The 16,771-nt window shown below is 33.0% G+C and overlaps 1 protein-coding gene across 1 annotated transcript in view; it reads right to left on the bottom strand.

Annotated features, from left to right (window-relative positions):
- LOC143249921 (FAST kinase domain-containing protein 3, mitochondrial-like) overlaps positions 1-16,180 on the bottom strand; it is a 29,021-nt gene extending 12,841 nt beyond the window's left edge. The window contains 3 exon segments of the mRNA XM_076500532.1: positions 10,311-10,539; positions 10,542-12,080; positions 15,817-16,180. Of these exon segments, the coding sequence (XP_076356647.1) occupies positions 10,311-10,539; positions 10,542-12,011 (1,699 nt within the window). The 5' untranslated portion in view covers positions 12,012-12,080; positions 15,817-16,180.
- Between the last annotated feature and the right edge of the window lie 591 nt (positions 16,181-16,771).

The raw sequence follows: 16,771 nt of genomic DNA, 5'->3' as shown, positions 1-16,771 counted from the left end.
CATTTACAATAATTTAATAACTAACCAGCTAGGACTTTATAAAGAACAGGTATCATGAATGCTTGACCATCTTTTATTTACTACAACTTTCTCAAATTATAAACTCAACTTTCATACTACTATTTATTTTGTCTTCAAAAATGAACCTTCAAATTGATCAGTATCTTGTCTGTTCTAACAAGTTCAATAACTTGTATTGAGTAGAGTGCAGGGCAAATATGCAACTTTTGAAAGTTTAGATCTGGTTAAGGTTAAGCATTTGTTAAATATATCCAATATCCTGACTTGATGTATAACGTATTGTCAAAACACAAATACCATTAATGATTGTGTATTTGATAAAGTCAGTGCCTGCTTTAATCCAAACCAGCTAGTCAATTTATACACAATAATGAATCACAAATATTACTGAAGCAAGCAGGCTTATAAATAAGCTGTATTTGCATATAAATAGAAACTATCGTGATAATCCTAACTACTGTGCACAGTCACAAGAACTGCATTTCATAACATGCTTCAAAATCACACCTTAGGATACTAAGAAAAGTGGACACCTAACCTGTCTGACCAAATCCTCAGGAAAAAACAGTAGTCATTCTGATACTTGAAGTTCTGACTTCTAAGCACATAGATTGTTTGGTAAGGATTTAAGTTAAATTAATAAAAAGCACCTAGATCATTAAAAAACAACCACCTGTACACTAAAGCAGACTGTGGACACAATAAACCGCTTACAGAAGTCATACTGGATGCAGGTGAAGCACCTGATATCAAATGACTGTGGAACAACTTTTGGCAGTTTATGCATTGTCTGGATGTGATAGTGTGTTTCAGTTCTGGAGTAATAATAAAGCTAAATGTATCAAAATACTGTAAAGAGGTACCACAGCTTTAAACATGCCATACACTGAACACAATACACTCATTCAACCATCAGTGGGAGACCGTACCCTATGTGGTGAATCAGCAGTCAAATGACTTAATAATACCTGTGATAAAATGCTTCTTGAAAGAGTAATTGCTAAACTTAAAACTTTATGAGAAGGATATAAAAATTCAGAAGATGACAAAAAATAAGGTTAAAAGAAAAAAACAAATAGTGAATATAAGAAGTCATCTTTCTAACGAGGCAAAAGTAACTAATGGCCTGTTTTAAAACCTTTAGTGATTATTGCATGTGTGAATGATTTCAGAAAGTTATAAATTTATGACAGGTACTTACCTCCTTTAACATAAATAATTCTTCTTCTTCAGTGTTTCCCTCTATATGCTTTTGTTACACATGCTCCAAGCCTTCTATACCCCCCTTCATTAAAACTGACTGATTCCAATGCATCTCTTATAGAAACCATCATGCATCAACTGTCCACCAATAAGAATGAGATGTACTTCCATGATACATGTGGCTCCCTCCATTCAATTCTACTGCATATCACTTTGAGTTTTAGCAGAAAATGGAGGCACTGGTTTTCAGTGGAAAGTGTTAGTGGATGTAATAAATACCTGTCAGTGTAGAAAAATAACTTCTGATATGGAACATTGCTTCCACTCACAAAAATAATTAGAATCTCACATGCCCTAAAATGAGACAGAAAGATCCTAAAATGTGGGAAACCACACCACTTCTGAACCAGGTATACTTTTTACCCATCATAGAAAGATGTTGAATATACGGGCAGGAAACAGGAGCACATCCAGGTATGTTGGGAAAGTGATGCAGACAATGTAATATTTCTTAAGCTCAATCGCTTAAGTGGGTAAAATGGAAAGAATGTGCCCCTAAGTGCAGAGTGGCTATGGAATGATAGACCATACATGGCAAGTAACTACATCCAAAAACTATGGCACTGGGAACTGACAACAATGTGGGGGTAGGAAAGAGGATTACATTGCCAATGAGTCAATTACAATTCAAAACCCAGACCACTAAGAACAGACATCCATGTGGTGGTAAGGAAAGAGAATCATGTCATCTTAACCTCAAGTTCACGAGACCAGAAGGGTGAAATGATAATTTTGTCTCACTTTCATTTGTTTTTATGTTCCATATTGGAGGATATCATGCCATCCACACCAGCAGAACACCACCAACCAACTTGAAACTGAACAATTACAACTGTATTCTGTTTTTATTTCATTAATCCATTCAGAAGTTTGTTTCCACAGCCCACCAATAGCTTAGAACTGAGTGGTAAGGACTCTCAAACTTTAGAAGAGAAAAAGGAAGAGATAAAACAGTGGAATGAGCAACTATGAGATCTTATTAAGAGCAGACCATACCATTTTATTCAGTATAAGACAGGGACAGGTAACTATCCCCTTCTGCTTTGTATCTCAGAATAGCTGGTATGGGTATTAACACTTACTGGTAGGCAGAGAACAACATTTCGACCTTCTCTACCTATCAATAAAAATGTTAATACCCATACCATCTGTTCTGAAATACTTTTTTTTTTTTTTTTTTTTAATTTCAAGTGGGTTTCTCATCTTCAATAAGAATCCCTTTTGCTTTAACCATGTAGTCCATGACTGGTATGTCTGGCAATTCTATCAAGGATAAACCTATAAGTCATCTATTTCTGCAGTGTGCACTGTGTGGTTATGGAATTATAATATCCAAGTTGATATGGCTTAGCAGTGTGGATTTGAACAGTTAAAGAATACCTGATCAAGCACATCAGATACCACAGAGTAGGATCTAAACAATGAGCATTAATAAAAGGAAACAGTTAACAATAAAGAAACTTACCCATCAAAGTCTCACTCCATTCTGATATTCTAGAATGACTACAAGTGGAAGAAAATACCCCAAATGAGAAAGAAATCCACAATTCAATACAAATAGTGAGAGATGAATGTATCATGGGTAATCCCACATGCCCAATTAAAGAAGCATTTCCAAAGGATGGCAAAGATGAAATGCCAATGAAAATGTAAGGTGTCAAATTGGGTTGGAAGACACTCAGAACAAAGTACAGTAGGGAGACAATAAAGATGAAGAAGCCAGTCAAAGTTAGAGCCAAACCAAACTGGCAAAGGATGAACGAGAAAGAACACAGAAGAAAGATGTGCAAGAAATATAACAAAGAAGAACAAATTTAAGACATAAACCTATCTGGATCACAACAAAGATAAAAGGTGTGAAATGGAAGGAAAGAAAAGTGGCTAAAGTGGAGAAGTTATGCTCAGGGGCTACAAAAGAAAATAAAAACAAACCAGAGAAAGAACAACAAGCATAAAGAGTACTGAAACATTTATGGTAAATAAACAAACCACCAACTTTCACAGACAAATATGGTAAGGAAAGAAGACATAAGGGAAGTTGAAATAAGGAAAACTGGGAAATTGGTTAGAATATAGGTTAAGTAAGACAGTACAGGACCACATTAATATCCTCATCCAGAAGGGCAGCCTACCATGGTGTACAATAAACCCAGAAGAAACACATCCACAGGTAAAGTGGAAAACAGGTAAATACATGTAGGATTAGGAAAACAAAAAGTGTAAATAGGACCCCACGAAAAGCTGAAACTTGAGGTGACAGAAAACCCTTGATCCAAAAGCCAAGAGAGGAAGTACATATGACAAAGAACTATGGGTTGATCAGGGAAATGCCTTGGACCCAAAAAGTAATGGCAGAAAAAATGCCACTTGCATTGAGAAACTTCCATGAAGGAATGTCTATTTGTTTATTTTGAATTTAGTGCAAAGTTACATGAGGGCTATCTCCATTTGTCATCCCTAATTTAGCAGTGAAAGACTAGAAGGAAGGCAGCTAGTCATCACACCCCTTACCAACTCTTGGATTACTCTTGTACCAATGAATAAAGGGAGTGACCACCACATTATAAACACTCTGTGGCTAATAGCACAAGCATGTTTGCTTTTGGATCAAACCCATGACCCTCAGACGACTGCAAGTCAAGCTCCAAAATCAATTGATTATGTCAGACCCCATGTATAAATGATGAATGAAACAAACCATAAAAAGAGACCAATCATTAGGAGAAGCCAATTCCCCACTAAAATAACCAGAGAAAAAAAACAGGAAGATTTGGATTAAACACTGGTGACTAAGGGTGGCAAAAGAAGGGATGGAGATGGAGGAAAAGGTGACAGATAATAGAGCTGGAGAAGTCACACATGCCACAGCTGAGATGGCCAGGAAACAGCTATCAGAAGGATTGAACATGAAGCATCAGGGATGAACAATGTTACCTAGAGAAGAAGAATGGGAGGACAGACAAATGTGTTGATCCAATCCTGGCTGAGAACATCAACAGCCAGAAACAAACCAAACCCAAGGCAATTTATAGTTAAGTGACATAGACAAAGCATCAGTGCAATTAGTACTCCCACCAAAGTCAAAACCACTGTAAAACAAAAGGACTGAGATATAACTTCATTGGATAAATGTTGTCTGGATAAAAATCCAATCCATAACAAGAGCAAAAGAACCTCGAACATAACACATAATGATAGGAATATCGAGTGTGTCAGCCCAAAAAGAAGAACCAACATTTCAATACTGAAAGATGAAGATAAGTTGCTGGCTTGTGATTGACATAAGTAACCACTGAAAAAATGTCAGAACAGATCCTTAGTGGACAATTTCATGCCAGATGGGAAAACAATGAACAAAATACAACATACAGTGAGAAGCTCTGGGATAAAACATCTCAACCACACAAAAAACCTTAAGTTATCCAGTTGAACAATCTATGCTGATAAATTTCACTGATAAATTTGAACAGGTGGAAAGGCTTCTTGTACAGCTTTGGATAGACGAGAAATAAAAAGGGTATCAAGAACAAAGATGGGGAAAGAAAAATTAGTATAAGTTCCTCTAATAAAACTCATGAAACTGTAGTGAAAGATTGCCAAAGTGTAACACTATATTCAAGCTTCCACTGGACTGAAACCCTCTGGTTAGACTGATACTTTTGGAAACATACCCACAAACAATGAACAAAATGATGAGAAACCCCTGGTAAAGGGAGAGGGATATGTAGATAAGAGCCTGGACAGAAAAGGAATAGAGATGTGTTCTAGTTTCAACTGAGACAAATATGCAACAAAAAAGGAAAGGTTTACGAGTTGATGAATAATTTACACACACACACACAAGCTTCTAAAGTCTTGAATACATGATAAAAAATGTATTGCCAAAGAAAAAAAAATACAAAAATTCCAAAAAGAAAGTTGGCAAATGTACCTGGGACAAGGTAGCATTGCAACCCATAAAATCCCAACCACAGTGAAACCCCATGTGTAAACCAAAAGCTGAAGATGACAAACAAGCCAACATAGAGGTAATGGGGAATCACAGGAAATTGGATAAGAAATAACATACCTGAAAAAATCATGATGAAAAATGCTGTACTTGGCCAAGTAAATTCTGCAGAAACAGGGCAAAAATCATGTGTGAAAAGCTATCAAATCTTCATTGGTCCAAACAGGTTTGACTTGTTCAGGACAATTAGTAGGGCAAGTTCAAGAGAAGAATCCTGGCACACATAATGAATAATCTCAAAATGGATAACAGCAGATTAGTCCAATGACAGGTCTCCCCCCACCAACAGCCTGTGAAAATATTGCTAGAGATATAACACCCATAGTGGGAACATGAACATTAGAATTTATTGTAGAAATACATAAATCAAACAAGAGTGTTTACTACAAAATGTGTGTTAGAAGCCAAAGACTGGGAAGTTAAATTTGAAAACTTCTTCAATGTAAATAAAGTAATAATGAAGAATACCCACTTCACAAATTAAATTATTAAAATCACAATTCACATACAGAGCACAAAAAACAACAAGATTTGAACAAGAGTTGTACCAAACAACAAATAGTAGTTCATTAGAACTGAACAGAGTGAATCGCGTGTTACGAGAGTATGTTGCACCATTATTGGTATTATTTGTACGAGATGCATTGGAATCAGTCAATTCCAGTTGGGAGGAGAAGGCTTGTGGCACACAAAAAATTTGTTTGTAAAGAGGACATTTATTTGAGCATAGGTGATGTACCATTTTGGATGTTATGTTTTCAATTTGTTGATTAGAATAAATGCTAGAAAAACTGATTATGTTGGGAATACCATTCTAATTCAAACAATGCTTTATCCTATCAATCCCAAGGATAGTCTTACAGCCTTTAATAACATCACTTATTGGAAGTAGCAAATCTTAACCAATCTCATACGGTATTTTTCCACCCCTCAAATCATCTACTAGACTTCCTCTGATTCTTTTCCAATTAAATATATGTGCAATTTGATTAATTTTTTGAGGCAAATTGTAAACATAGCTCTGCTCTTAGTGAAAGTCTAACAGATCTTGTGAAAATGCATAAGCAATAGTGAACTCAGAGACTTTCTTTTTAAATATAATACCCTTTATCTGTCTTACCTTAAAAGTTTTGCTGGTTATTTAAGAAAACTGCACTCCATCTTTAGTAGCCTTAAAATGCAAAAACTGGCTAAAAATAAGCAAAATATGTACAAGGATTTTCAGTATCACTCATTCTCCAAGAAAATTGTAATAAGTGTAAGAGTGAGGATACGTAGAACATATCTCGATAAACTTGGCAGAAATAGCAACTCAGTTGCATCACATCTTGTTCAAAGCAGCCCATTTCACAGTAAAGATGTAGTCAAGATTTCTACTGTCATAACATGGTACACTCAACCATCTCACCACGGGTATCCTTCGCTAGGCTTGACACAAAGTTAGTACACAATAAAGTCTTAGCTGATAATCCATATTTTAACACTTAATGCATTCAATTTAACAATAAATCTTAAATTTCACTTCTGCTGAGAATGAAGTTCTACATTAAAAAAGTAGGTAAATACCTTAAAATATTTTAAACATGAAACGATTCTCATGTTTAATCTTAAGTAGTTACTCTAGTCCTAGTATAAACTGGAAGTTAGACCGTGCAAGTTAAAAAAAAGAGTAGGATGCTTAAACAGCAACAATATCTTCTTTCTCCACACTGTAGCTGGATATTTTATTCCTGTATATTTTGGTAATTATGGGAAACAAGCCAATATGTAATCTTCGACTTGTAGAATTTTGTTGTGGTACAAGTTTTTACCAAACTTGTATCTACTAGTATCTACTACAGTAACAATAGATGAGTCAATGTACAACATATTCTATGGGAAAAATAATATGAATATGGACTGCTAAGTTAGATACAAAGTTTCATCTGAATTGTTAAACTCATCTACGAGGAGGTACATCCACAGATAGATGGAAAGTTTTCCATGATAATTGTCAGTTACCGTAATGGCACGAGTTATGCATGGCACATATGTGAAGAATGCCTGTGCCTCAAACTTTATACTTGCCTATATAAAAAAGTCAAACCCTTTCACTGGTTAGATCAGATTTATATATATATATTACTCCATATGAAGCACAGATAGGGATTTGTAAAGATATAATTACCCCCTTTTGTCTTCTAATCAATACATCTATAAACATATCCTCACTTTACAATTGCCAACAAAGCACTAACCCAATAGTGATCAACCAACAAAGATCTATAATTATTCCACAAATACTTCAATGATCCTGCTGATTTTTTTTATTCTCATCTACTTCACATAAGTGATAAAAATTATAATAACTCAAGCACGTTAACTTGCACTTTCTACAGTGATAGGCTATTTCTATCTGTCCAACTTACCAATCGATCCAGTCGTACTGTATTACTTCAACACTCTTAGTATAGCAAAAACAACAAATTTAAAGTAATCAGTAAACTTTAATAATTTGTTAGTTGTGCCACTATCAATATCATTCATGTATAGAATAAGATGCCCATGCACTGACCTTTGAGATACACCACTAATAACAAACGTCCAGTTTGATAGGACTTTATTAATAACAACTTTTTGCTTTCCCTCATCTCGTCACCCTGAAAACCAAATATATTAACTATGTTTTCTCCATCACCCTCCCCACCAAGATCACTTGTTTTGCTAGTCTTTGTACAACAGCTTATGAAAGCATTTTGAAAATCTATGTACATCAATTCCACATCATTTAGATAACAAGAAACACCCTGAAAAGTTAACACACCTGTAAGACAAGGTTTTCTCTTCACTAAATCCATTTTAATAAATTATTCTCCAAATTGTCTTGTATCAGACTAACATTTTTTACAACCTTTGAAATACAAGGCGGCCTATAAGATCCAAAGTAACTCTCACATCATCTCATTTACATAAGCAAGCAACTAACGAATCTGTCCATTAGCCAACCTAAACTGAAAGATATCAGGTTCTATACCTCATCTTTAACCTCTTTAAATAAATACTGTTTTATCAAGTTTTAATATTTCAATGTTTTTTACTTACAACCATGACAGAATTCTCATATTTAGAAATTCTGCTGTATTGTCTCTTGGAAAAACTTAATATGTCAGTCAACTCACAACCTTCAACAAAACCTGTCTTCAGTAACTTTTAGAGGTAAATAAAACTGGGATTAGGACCTTAACATACTTAAATTCCTCTGTTGGTGTTAACACTGTCACCTAACTGTTTCTCACAAGTCTTTTTTCTGTTTAATCAAATTCTGTAAACATTCCATCCAATTTGTCTATTAACACTCCTACGAAAAGTGGGGCCTATTAGGCTAATTTAAATGAAATTATTAGCCTAATATTAATAACCTTTCAAGTGCTCTGGGCCTATTAGGCCACTTTTCGTAGGAGTGTTAATGTCTCATAAACTTCCAGTATTTGTCTTTAATCATCTCCTTGACCTCCACTGTTATTATGCAATTGTTGTTAATGGAAAAAACACCTATCTTAAATGAAGCATAATTTCTGTTTTGAAAGATTTTTCCACATCTATCTCACATCAGCTTTTGCTCATTATTAAAAATCAGAAAATGATATATTATTAAAAATCAATTCTTGATCAAATTACATTGAATGAATGGAAGACTAAAAAATTTCATTCTCTACACTTGTTTACACAACAGATAGTTGACATCCATTCATCTGAGTTTCATCATGAATGCTCTGTATAAACATTCTACCAAATAAAGATACGTCTTGTTTTACAGCCTCAAAAAACTATGAACTAAAATCTAAATTTGATAATTTTATATCAAATGTGGAGCAAAACTTCAAAACTTAGTTGGGTAATAACACGATATAAAGCATCCATTAAAATACGGGATTTCCTGCATTCCAAGGTAAAATTTTAACAAGTTTTTATCATGAAAAAATAACATTTTAAAGACTTATTATCTGGATTTTTTAAATATTAGTTTCAATAGATAATCAAATAATTTTAGACATTTGTATGTTTATGTCAGTAGTTTTTGCTTCCAGTCTTTTATAACTGTTGCCATTTTTGATGTAACAAACAGTTGTCTTCATAATTTACAGTGTGTAAATACTTACCTTCAAATGTTCTTTCACTTCACTTACTGTAACCATTTACTTAACAGGGCCAGATTAGGCACAATGCCTAAGGCCTACAAAAACTGTGGGTCCATAAAAATTTTCCTTGAAAGTTAATCTTAGAGGGCCAAAAAATAATAAGCAAAAATATAAAAGACACATTTTACTGTAAAAAACTTTATTACATCTTTAAGTTATATATTTTTTGTATATATGCATTAGTTTGTGCACACACATTCACTTAAATGTATTTCATTAAAAAGGTGTTTTTGTTCCATAATTTTTTCATACTGAGCCATTTTTAATAGAACTCAATATATTACAGGGTATTAGTATATTATTAATAAAAATGTTAATTCACACAGTTTGTGCAGCTGCAGCAGTGTATACTTTAAAAAATCTATAATTTATTTAACTACTACATCAGTGTCAGTGTTTGAGTCTCCACTGACTACTGCATCAGTATTCTCATCAGTAAGTGTGAGCTAATTAAACAGTTTCTTGTTAACATTACTCCTCTAATTAGACAGTCTATAATACTTGCTAAAACCTTCTAACCTTGCAATTTCCAATTGCAATCTATCTATATGTTACTTTGCAATTCAAATGCAACTTGCAATGGATTAATAACTCTCCTAGTGCAGTATACATGTACATCTATATTACATGCAATTAGTGGAAATTATACCCATACTAGTAAGTAACATCTAAACCCATACATCTCATGTTAGGGTTGATCGTTATTCCAAAGTTGTTTGCACAACTCATCTATGAGACTAGACTTCTATCTTTTTTCACGTGTTATCCTTTTGGTTTTATTACTTGCACTCCTGTATTTAAACACATCTAATACTCTTTCAAATTATTAATAAACTTACCATTAAGTCTATCTAAGAAAAATGGACTCATAACTTTTTTCACAAAGTTCAATGGATAACGCTGTAAGTAAATGCAGGACATCAGAATCTCTATTATACTTTGAGGTTTGAAATCAGCAAATCTCTCCAAAAGCAAATTCTCCAAATTTTCAAAAAATTCAAAAGCACAAGCTGGTTGATGATTCAGAAGTCCAAACAAATGTACAATACTTTCTACTCGTTCTCTGGAGGAATCTTTTTACCATGTTTGATAAAAACAGCAGCCAAACATTCCAGAACTTTTGTATTCCTCCACCTGAAAAGAGTACAGTATTCAGAAACAACTCTTACAACTCCAGTATTCTGACACTTCAACCCTTTAGTCTTCATGTATCGTTCTACAGCATGATCAAGACCACTATCGCGAAACTTCATTCTGTTCATAAATCTAACGATGTCTTTGAATTCTTTTTCACTTAATGTATGTAGATTAAGATTTGTCCATCTTGTTAATACAGAGAGCAGCTTGTAAGGTCTCTGTCGCAAATTTGATACAACCTGTAAAATAAGAGCTACCTGAGTTCCAGTTAGTTTTAAATAACACAGCTCTACCCGTTTCATCAAAGTTCTTAGAACAACTGCCTGAGATGTTTTGAAGCATGGCAAGATACCAAATACTGTTAAAATGTTCTTTTCATCAATGTACTCAGCAGAGTCAACTATACTAGACCACAGTTTATCTACTGTAACCTGCTGGTCACCACCTGCCCTATGTAACAGATTTACCAGTTCACAAGTCTGTAAAATACTCAGCTTGCCATCACTAACTTGATAAAGACAATCCTGCACGAAGCACTCTACGTACACTCTTTTTTCTTCCTCATCCATTCTACCCTTGAGTACACATCCTAACCCTGCTAACATAGCATTGATGTCTTCAAAACTACTTACAAGTTCACACAGTCTATAAATAATAACAGAATAAAGAGTGTGTTCTGGAGAAATATCTTCAAGGGATATTTCATCTGACCCCACACCCTTCAATTCAATCAGCCGTTCTAGAACAGCCAATGCTACAGATGAAGACACTTCTTTCAAAGGCAGATCTCGAAGGTAGGCTAACAACTGCTTTGTGGATAAGCAAGCTTCTAAATTTGTTTGAATGTTCATCAGATCAATATCACATTGTTCTACTTTCACATGATCAAACCTTTTGTTCTCAGAAAGATAAGAATAAAGGTCCACATCAATTGTGTCTTTTTCTAGGTTTTTATTTTCCAATACAGAACTGTTTTCAGGCTTGTCAGATGTACTTCCAACTACAGCTAACACATCACTCGTCTTTTTCACAATCACTGGAAGTTCCTGAATATCTAAGCCATCCTGAACTAATATTGTTGAACTTCCTAGACTCTTCCCATCTTTGGTAGAAGTGGATTTATGCTTGCAATATAACCAGTCATTGAATGAATTTGATACAACAAGGTTTCCTTTCAACCTCCAATACTTACAGCCATGTTCATTCATCAGAGAAACAGTTACTCCAGATAAAGAGCCAGAAACAATCTTGTAATGCCATGTTCTCGTTAATAAGTGCATGGATGTGGACTGAGCAATTTCGTAGCTGCATCGATACAAAATAAATGGACAACACATCACTACAAAACTCCTGGGCAATTTCCAAAATTTGGAAAATCTACTTAACAAAGCTGTACAAATCATTTTGATTTTAGTTCATTTTCCTTGAAAGATTTAGCATAACTTGTCAGATGAAATCTACCCAGCAAATTTCTGAAAAGAAAAAAAATACTCAAAGTCAGAAGTACCACTATTACTATGATTCTGTAAACAAATGGATCCAGTTTAAAAACTTCAAATTAAAAGTTGCATTATATTCAATCTCACAGAAATTATGCAATTATGAAACCTGCAATGTTTCAAATTCAATTATAACTTACACTGACGTAAGTTATGATATAAACCTAAATTTCAATTTTCATAAAAACAGATGACTAAAGAAAGAAACTTTTTTTTTTTCGCAGTAACCCTAAACTGATTTAAAATTTTCAAGCTGCTTGTCAAGAAAAATTTCAGAAATACCACTAGTTCTGTGATCATCCGAAACATAATGGTAAAACATGAATACAGTAACCACCATCATTTATCATGAAATACCACTAGTTCTGTGATCATCCGAAACATAATTGTAAAACATGAATACAGTAACCACCATCATTTATCATGAAATACCACTAGTTCCGTGATCATCCGAAACATAATGGTAAAACATGAATACAGTAACCACCATCATTTATCATGAAATACCACTAGTTCTGTGATCATCTAAAACATAATGGTAAAACATGAATACAGTAACCACCATCATTTATCATGAAGAGAACTATAGAATTTCCCTTTGAAATGCACTCTTCAATCATGATTGATATTGATCAGAAAAAAAAGAAAAAAAGAGTTGAATTGAATTTTGACAACAAATATACAGTATTTTTCTTCTGTTTCATCTTGTTCACCAGGTAAAGCTCCAACTACTTCCTTCCACACAGATAAGTTACAAATTGGAATTAATTTGTTTTTTTATCCCAATTCTCAATCTACAAGAATATTTTACATAGACAAATACATTGAACAGATGCATGTTTGCTCGCTGTTGATGTATACTTGTCTATAGTAATTTTCCCCTGTTAAATTGCGTATTTATTTATTAGTTTAGTATGAAGGGTCCTGAGGATAAGCCATACTGTCAAACCTCAATGCACTTGCCAGTCAGCATTGAACTTAATTGGTAATTAGGCAATACCTTTTATACCATAAGAAAATACTTGAATTTCCAAGAAGAAACATTTTAATTATAATGTGGCAATCAAAATATAATGTCAAAATATGGTTTTGGAGTTCTCAGTATATCTGCAGAAATTCATGAAAATAAAAATTTCTCAGGTCATAATGTCAAAAGAATCTCTCAGTTGGCCCCAATTTTATACGGCGAGTAGGATGCCAGTGGACAGAAATATTTTAAAGCCTGTTCTCATGTTAATGTTGATTTGTTAATTGAAAGATTCTTAACAGATAAATCGACAATAAATAAATTTTCCATTAATTTTAATTAAATGTAGTTTATAAAATAAATAAAAACATATCACTTTGAAATAAAAATATTGTTATTGACAAACTAGCTACATCAAATATGTGGAAGTCATTATTGATAACAACTTAAATTGAAAGAGCAACATACAAAAAATGATGTGCAACAAACTAAAACTAAAGTTATTATACCAAACTTGAAGTATTATGTTAAATCTGAAATAACATTTTACAACAGTTTATACCACATTTCTATATCCCTTACATTAATTGTACAATCAAGTTTGGTGTCAGCTAGCATTAAAAAGTCACATACAGTCAATATGTTCATAATAAATTTATAAAATATATGAATTTTTGATCTGTGTAACACCATTCTCTGTGGTTCCAAATATCCTGAAAATCAGTAGTTTATAGATCATGATTACCATGTTATATGTAAACATTATGATTAAAATGTTTCATAGAATTTTTGAAAATTATTTTAAAGTTAAGTGATGTTAACGATAATATTACCAAGTTAGTTGCTACAAAACTTCTAATCTACCATTATGTTTTACTTCTTTACACCAGTTAAACTTAGAGGATTTAAATTATGGTCTAAAACATCTAATAATATAAAAAAAAACCTTTAATTTTTTCATAGCATATAAAGTATACAGGATCCGAGTTCTTAAATTGTGGATGGAAACACTGTTCATATTAATGGTATCAGATTGAGTAAATAATGCATTCTAATCTTTACAAGTGGAAACAATGAAAATTTAATTTTTAGTTTTGCTCAAAGCAAATAATTTGTGGTGCAGATAGACTAGTCGCTTTGCACCATAAAACCTCCAAACCAACGAACCACTTAAGTTGTTCTGATCAGAAGTTAATATCAAATATATAACAAATACATTGATATACATTCCTAAGTGTTAGATCTCATATATGTGCAAGGTTCAAATTAATATAGTTTGTTTTGTGTTTCGTGCAAAGCTACTCGAGTGATATCTGCACTAGCCGTCTCTAATTTAGCAGTGTAAGACTAGAGAGAAGGCACCCACTGCCAAATATTGGGCTACTCTTTTACCAATGAATAGTGGGATTGACTTTCAATTTATAACACTCCCACGGCTGAAAAAGTGAGCATGTTTGGTGTGATGGGGATTCGAAACCAGATTACAAGTCAAGTGCCTTAACCACCTGGCCATGCCAGGCCTCAAGTTAATATAGAGTCCAGTCAGAAACTTATCATACAAGTATTGAAAATGTTTTATTACAATGATAGGCTTCACTGATTTTTTTTGTCTTTACATAAATATTCAAACAAAATTTAATTAAGAATTACAAGTCATTTGCTTAACGGTTTACACTATAGCAGTTATCAAAAACAAATACATATATACTGAAAACATAGAAAAAATAGTTATGTTTAAATTAAAAAGATCTTTTTCTTGCAATTCTAAAAACTATCTGTTAGTTAAAGTGTGCAGGATGTTAGAAATTTGTGTGTTGGCCAAACTGAAAATATAAAACACAATATAAAGAAAAATAAGTTTCATGTCAAAAATCCATGTCAGATTCACAGTCCATTAACATTCTCTCAACATATTTATAATTATATCTTAAGACTTTAGTATCCATGATGTACCACAAATGCCTTTTTCTGGTTCTCATTTTCGTCCTGGGATAATAAACCTGAAAGTTATTTAATATAAAAATTTGAAAGTAATTCAAATTGTATGCAAATAACTTACAAGTTTAAGTATTTGGTTGTTTTATTTAAACGCTATTTTATCGATGTTAAATTATAAAATTAATATATCTATTTGTAAGATTATGCTCCATATTGATTTGTAATTGCATAAAGTTAATTTACATTTTTGTTAAAAAATTTTACTGGGATGTATTTATTATATAAGCATTTTCTGTTAAAAATACTATTATATTTTAATTAGGTTGGCTGAAGAGCAGTGCAAGCTGCTAAAGCATTTCCAGTCAGCTAAATATATTAAAACAAAAAAAAAAAAAAAAAACAGTATTTTTAACCTTATAGTCCTTTTAATACTTTTGAAACTATATAACATTCAAGATCGTTCCTCTGATAAATATAAATTTACATACATACGTTTTTTTCCCCCCCCCATATTTTGGATACAACTAGCATTTGTTTTAAAAGTCTTAGACTTATGATACTACACAGTCTCTCCTGATATTGGTTAAAATTGAAAAGCTTTTCCACACTTTCAATTGATCTGACACGCGTATTTTAGTTTCACATATCAAAATTAAAAGTAATAAAATGTATTTACTATTGTATTCTAACGATGGCTGGTATAAGTATTAACACTAAGTAAAATAAAGTACAGATTCAAATATTCCTAGAATTACATTCACTGTAACTTCCTTATATGATAAAAAGCAGAGAAATACGCTATACCTACATTTCTTCACGTTTTACCTAATGCAACTCCACGAAACTTCATGACGGTCTGTATAGCATTATCGCCACACTACAATATGAAACGTTCAGAGACGCCATCTCTCCAACAAAATAAATACTAATTGGAATTTGCCGTTTGTTTGATCTGCATATCAGTTTGTAATCACATAACGTTTGTTTTAATCCATAGAACAGTGATAAAAGGCCCGAGATGGGCAAGTGGGTAAGGCACTCGACTCCTAATCCGCTTGCCCTTTCAGCCATGGGGACATTATAATGTTACGATAAATCCTACCATTCGTTGGTAAAAGAGAAGCCCAAGAGTTGGCGGTGATGACTAGCTGCCTTCCCTCTAGTCTTACCCTGCTAAATCAGGGACGGCTAGCACAGATAGCACTCGTGTAGCTTTGCGCGAAAGTCAAAACCAAACCAAACAGTGACAAAACAACAATTTAAATATTATTTTCCGAAAATAATCTATTAATAATAGTCACAACTAAAAATAAAACATATGCAGGGTTTTATCAAACAAAAAATTCAGAAATATCCTAATGAATGCTTTAATGGACATGAATACTTCTAAATAGTCCCAACTAGTTCGTTATATGTTTCAAGTCCACAACGGTAGAAGCCAGATCTTAATCCACACAACGCATACAGTGCATATATATTTTTGCGCTAAACCAAATAAACAAGTTTTTTAATCGTGATAAAATTTCATTTTTTTGAAAACCTTCCTTAACTTTTATTCTTTTGTAATCTATACATCTTTAAAGTTATGATTTATTTATTGGCTGGAAAGTGATGGGGTTTTTTGATTATGTAATACGATACTTATACCTCATTGAAACGAATTTAAAAAATACTGTTAAATTAGGGTCGAACAAAAACCAATTTATTAAAGGGTAGAAACAATAAAAATATATAATAAAACTTTCAACTAATTGGAAGT

Source organism: Tachypleus tridentatus, chromosome 4, assembly GCF_004210375.1.
Source record: "Tachypleus tridentatus isolate NWPU-2018 chromosome 4, ASM421037v1, whole genome shotgun sequence".
Lineage (NCBI taxonomy): Eukaryota > Metazoa > Arthropoda > Merostomata > Xiphosura > Limulidae > Tachypleus > Tachypleus tridentatus.
The sequence above is the reverse complement of the archived record's forward strand: the minus strand, read 5'-3'. Positions and strand labels throughout refer to the sequence as shown.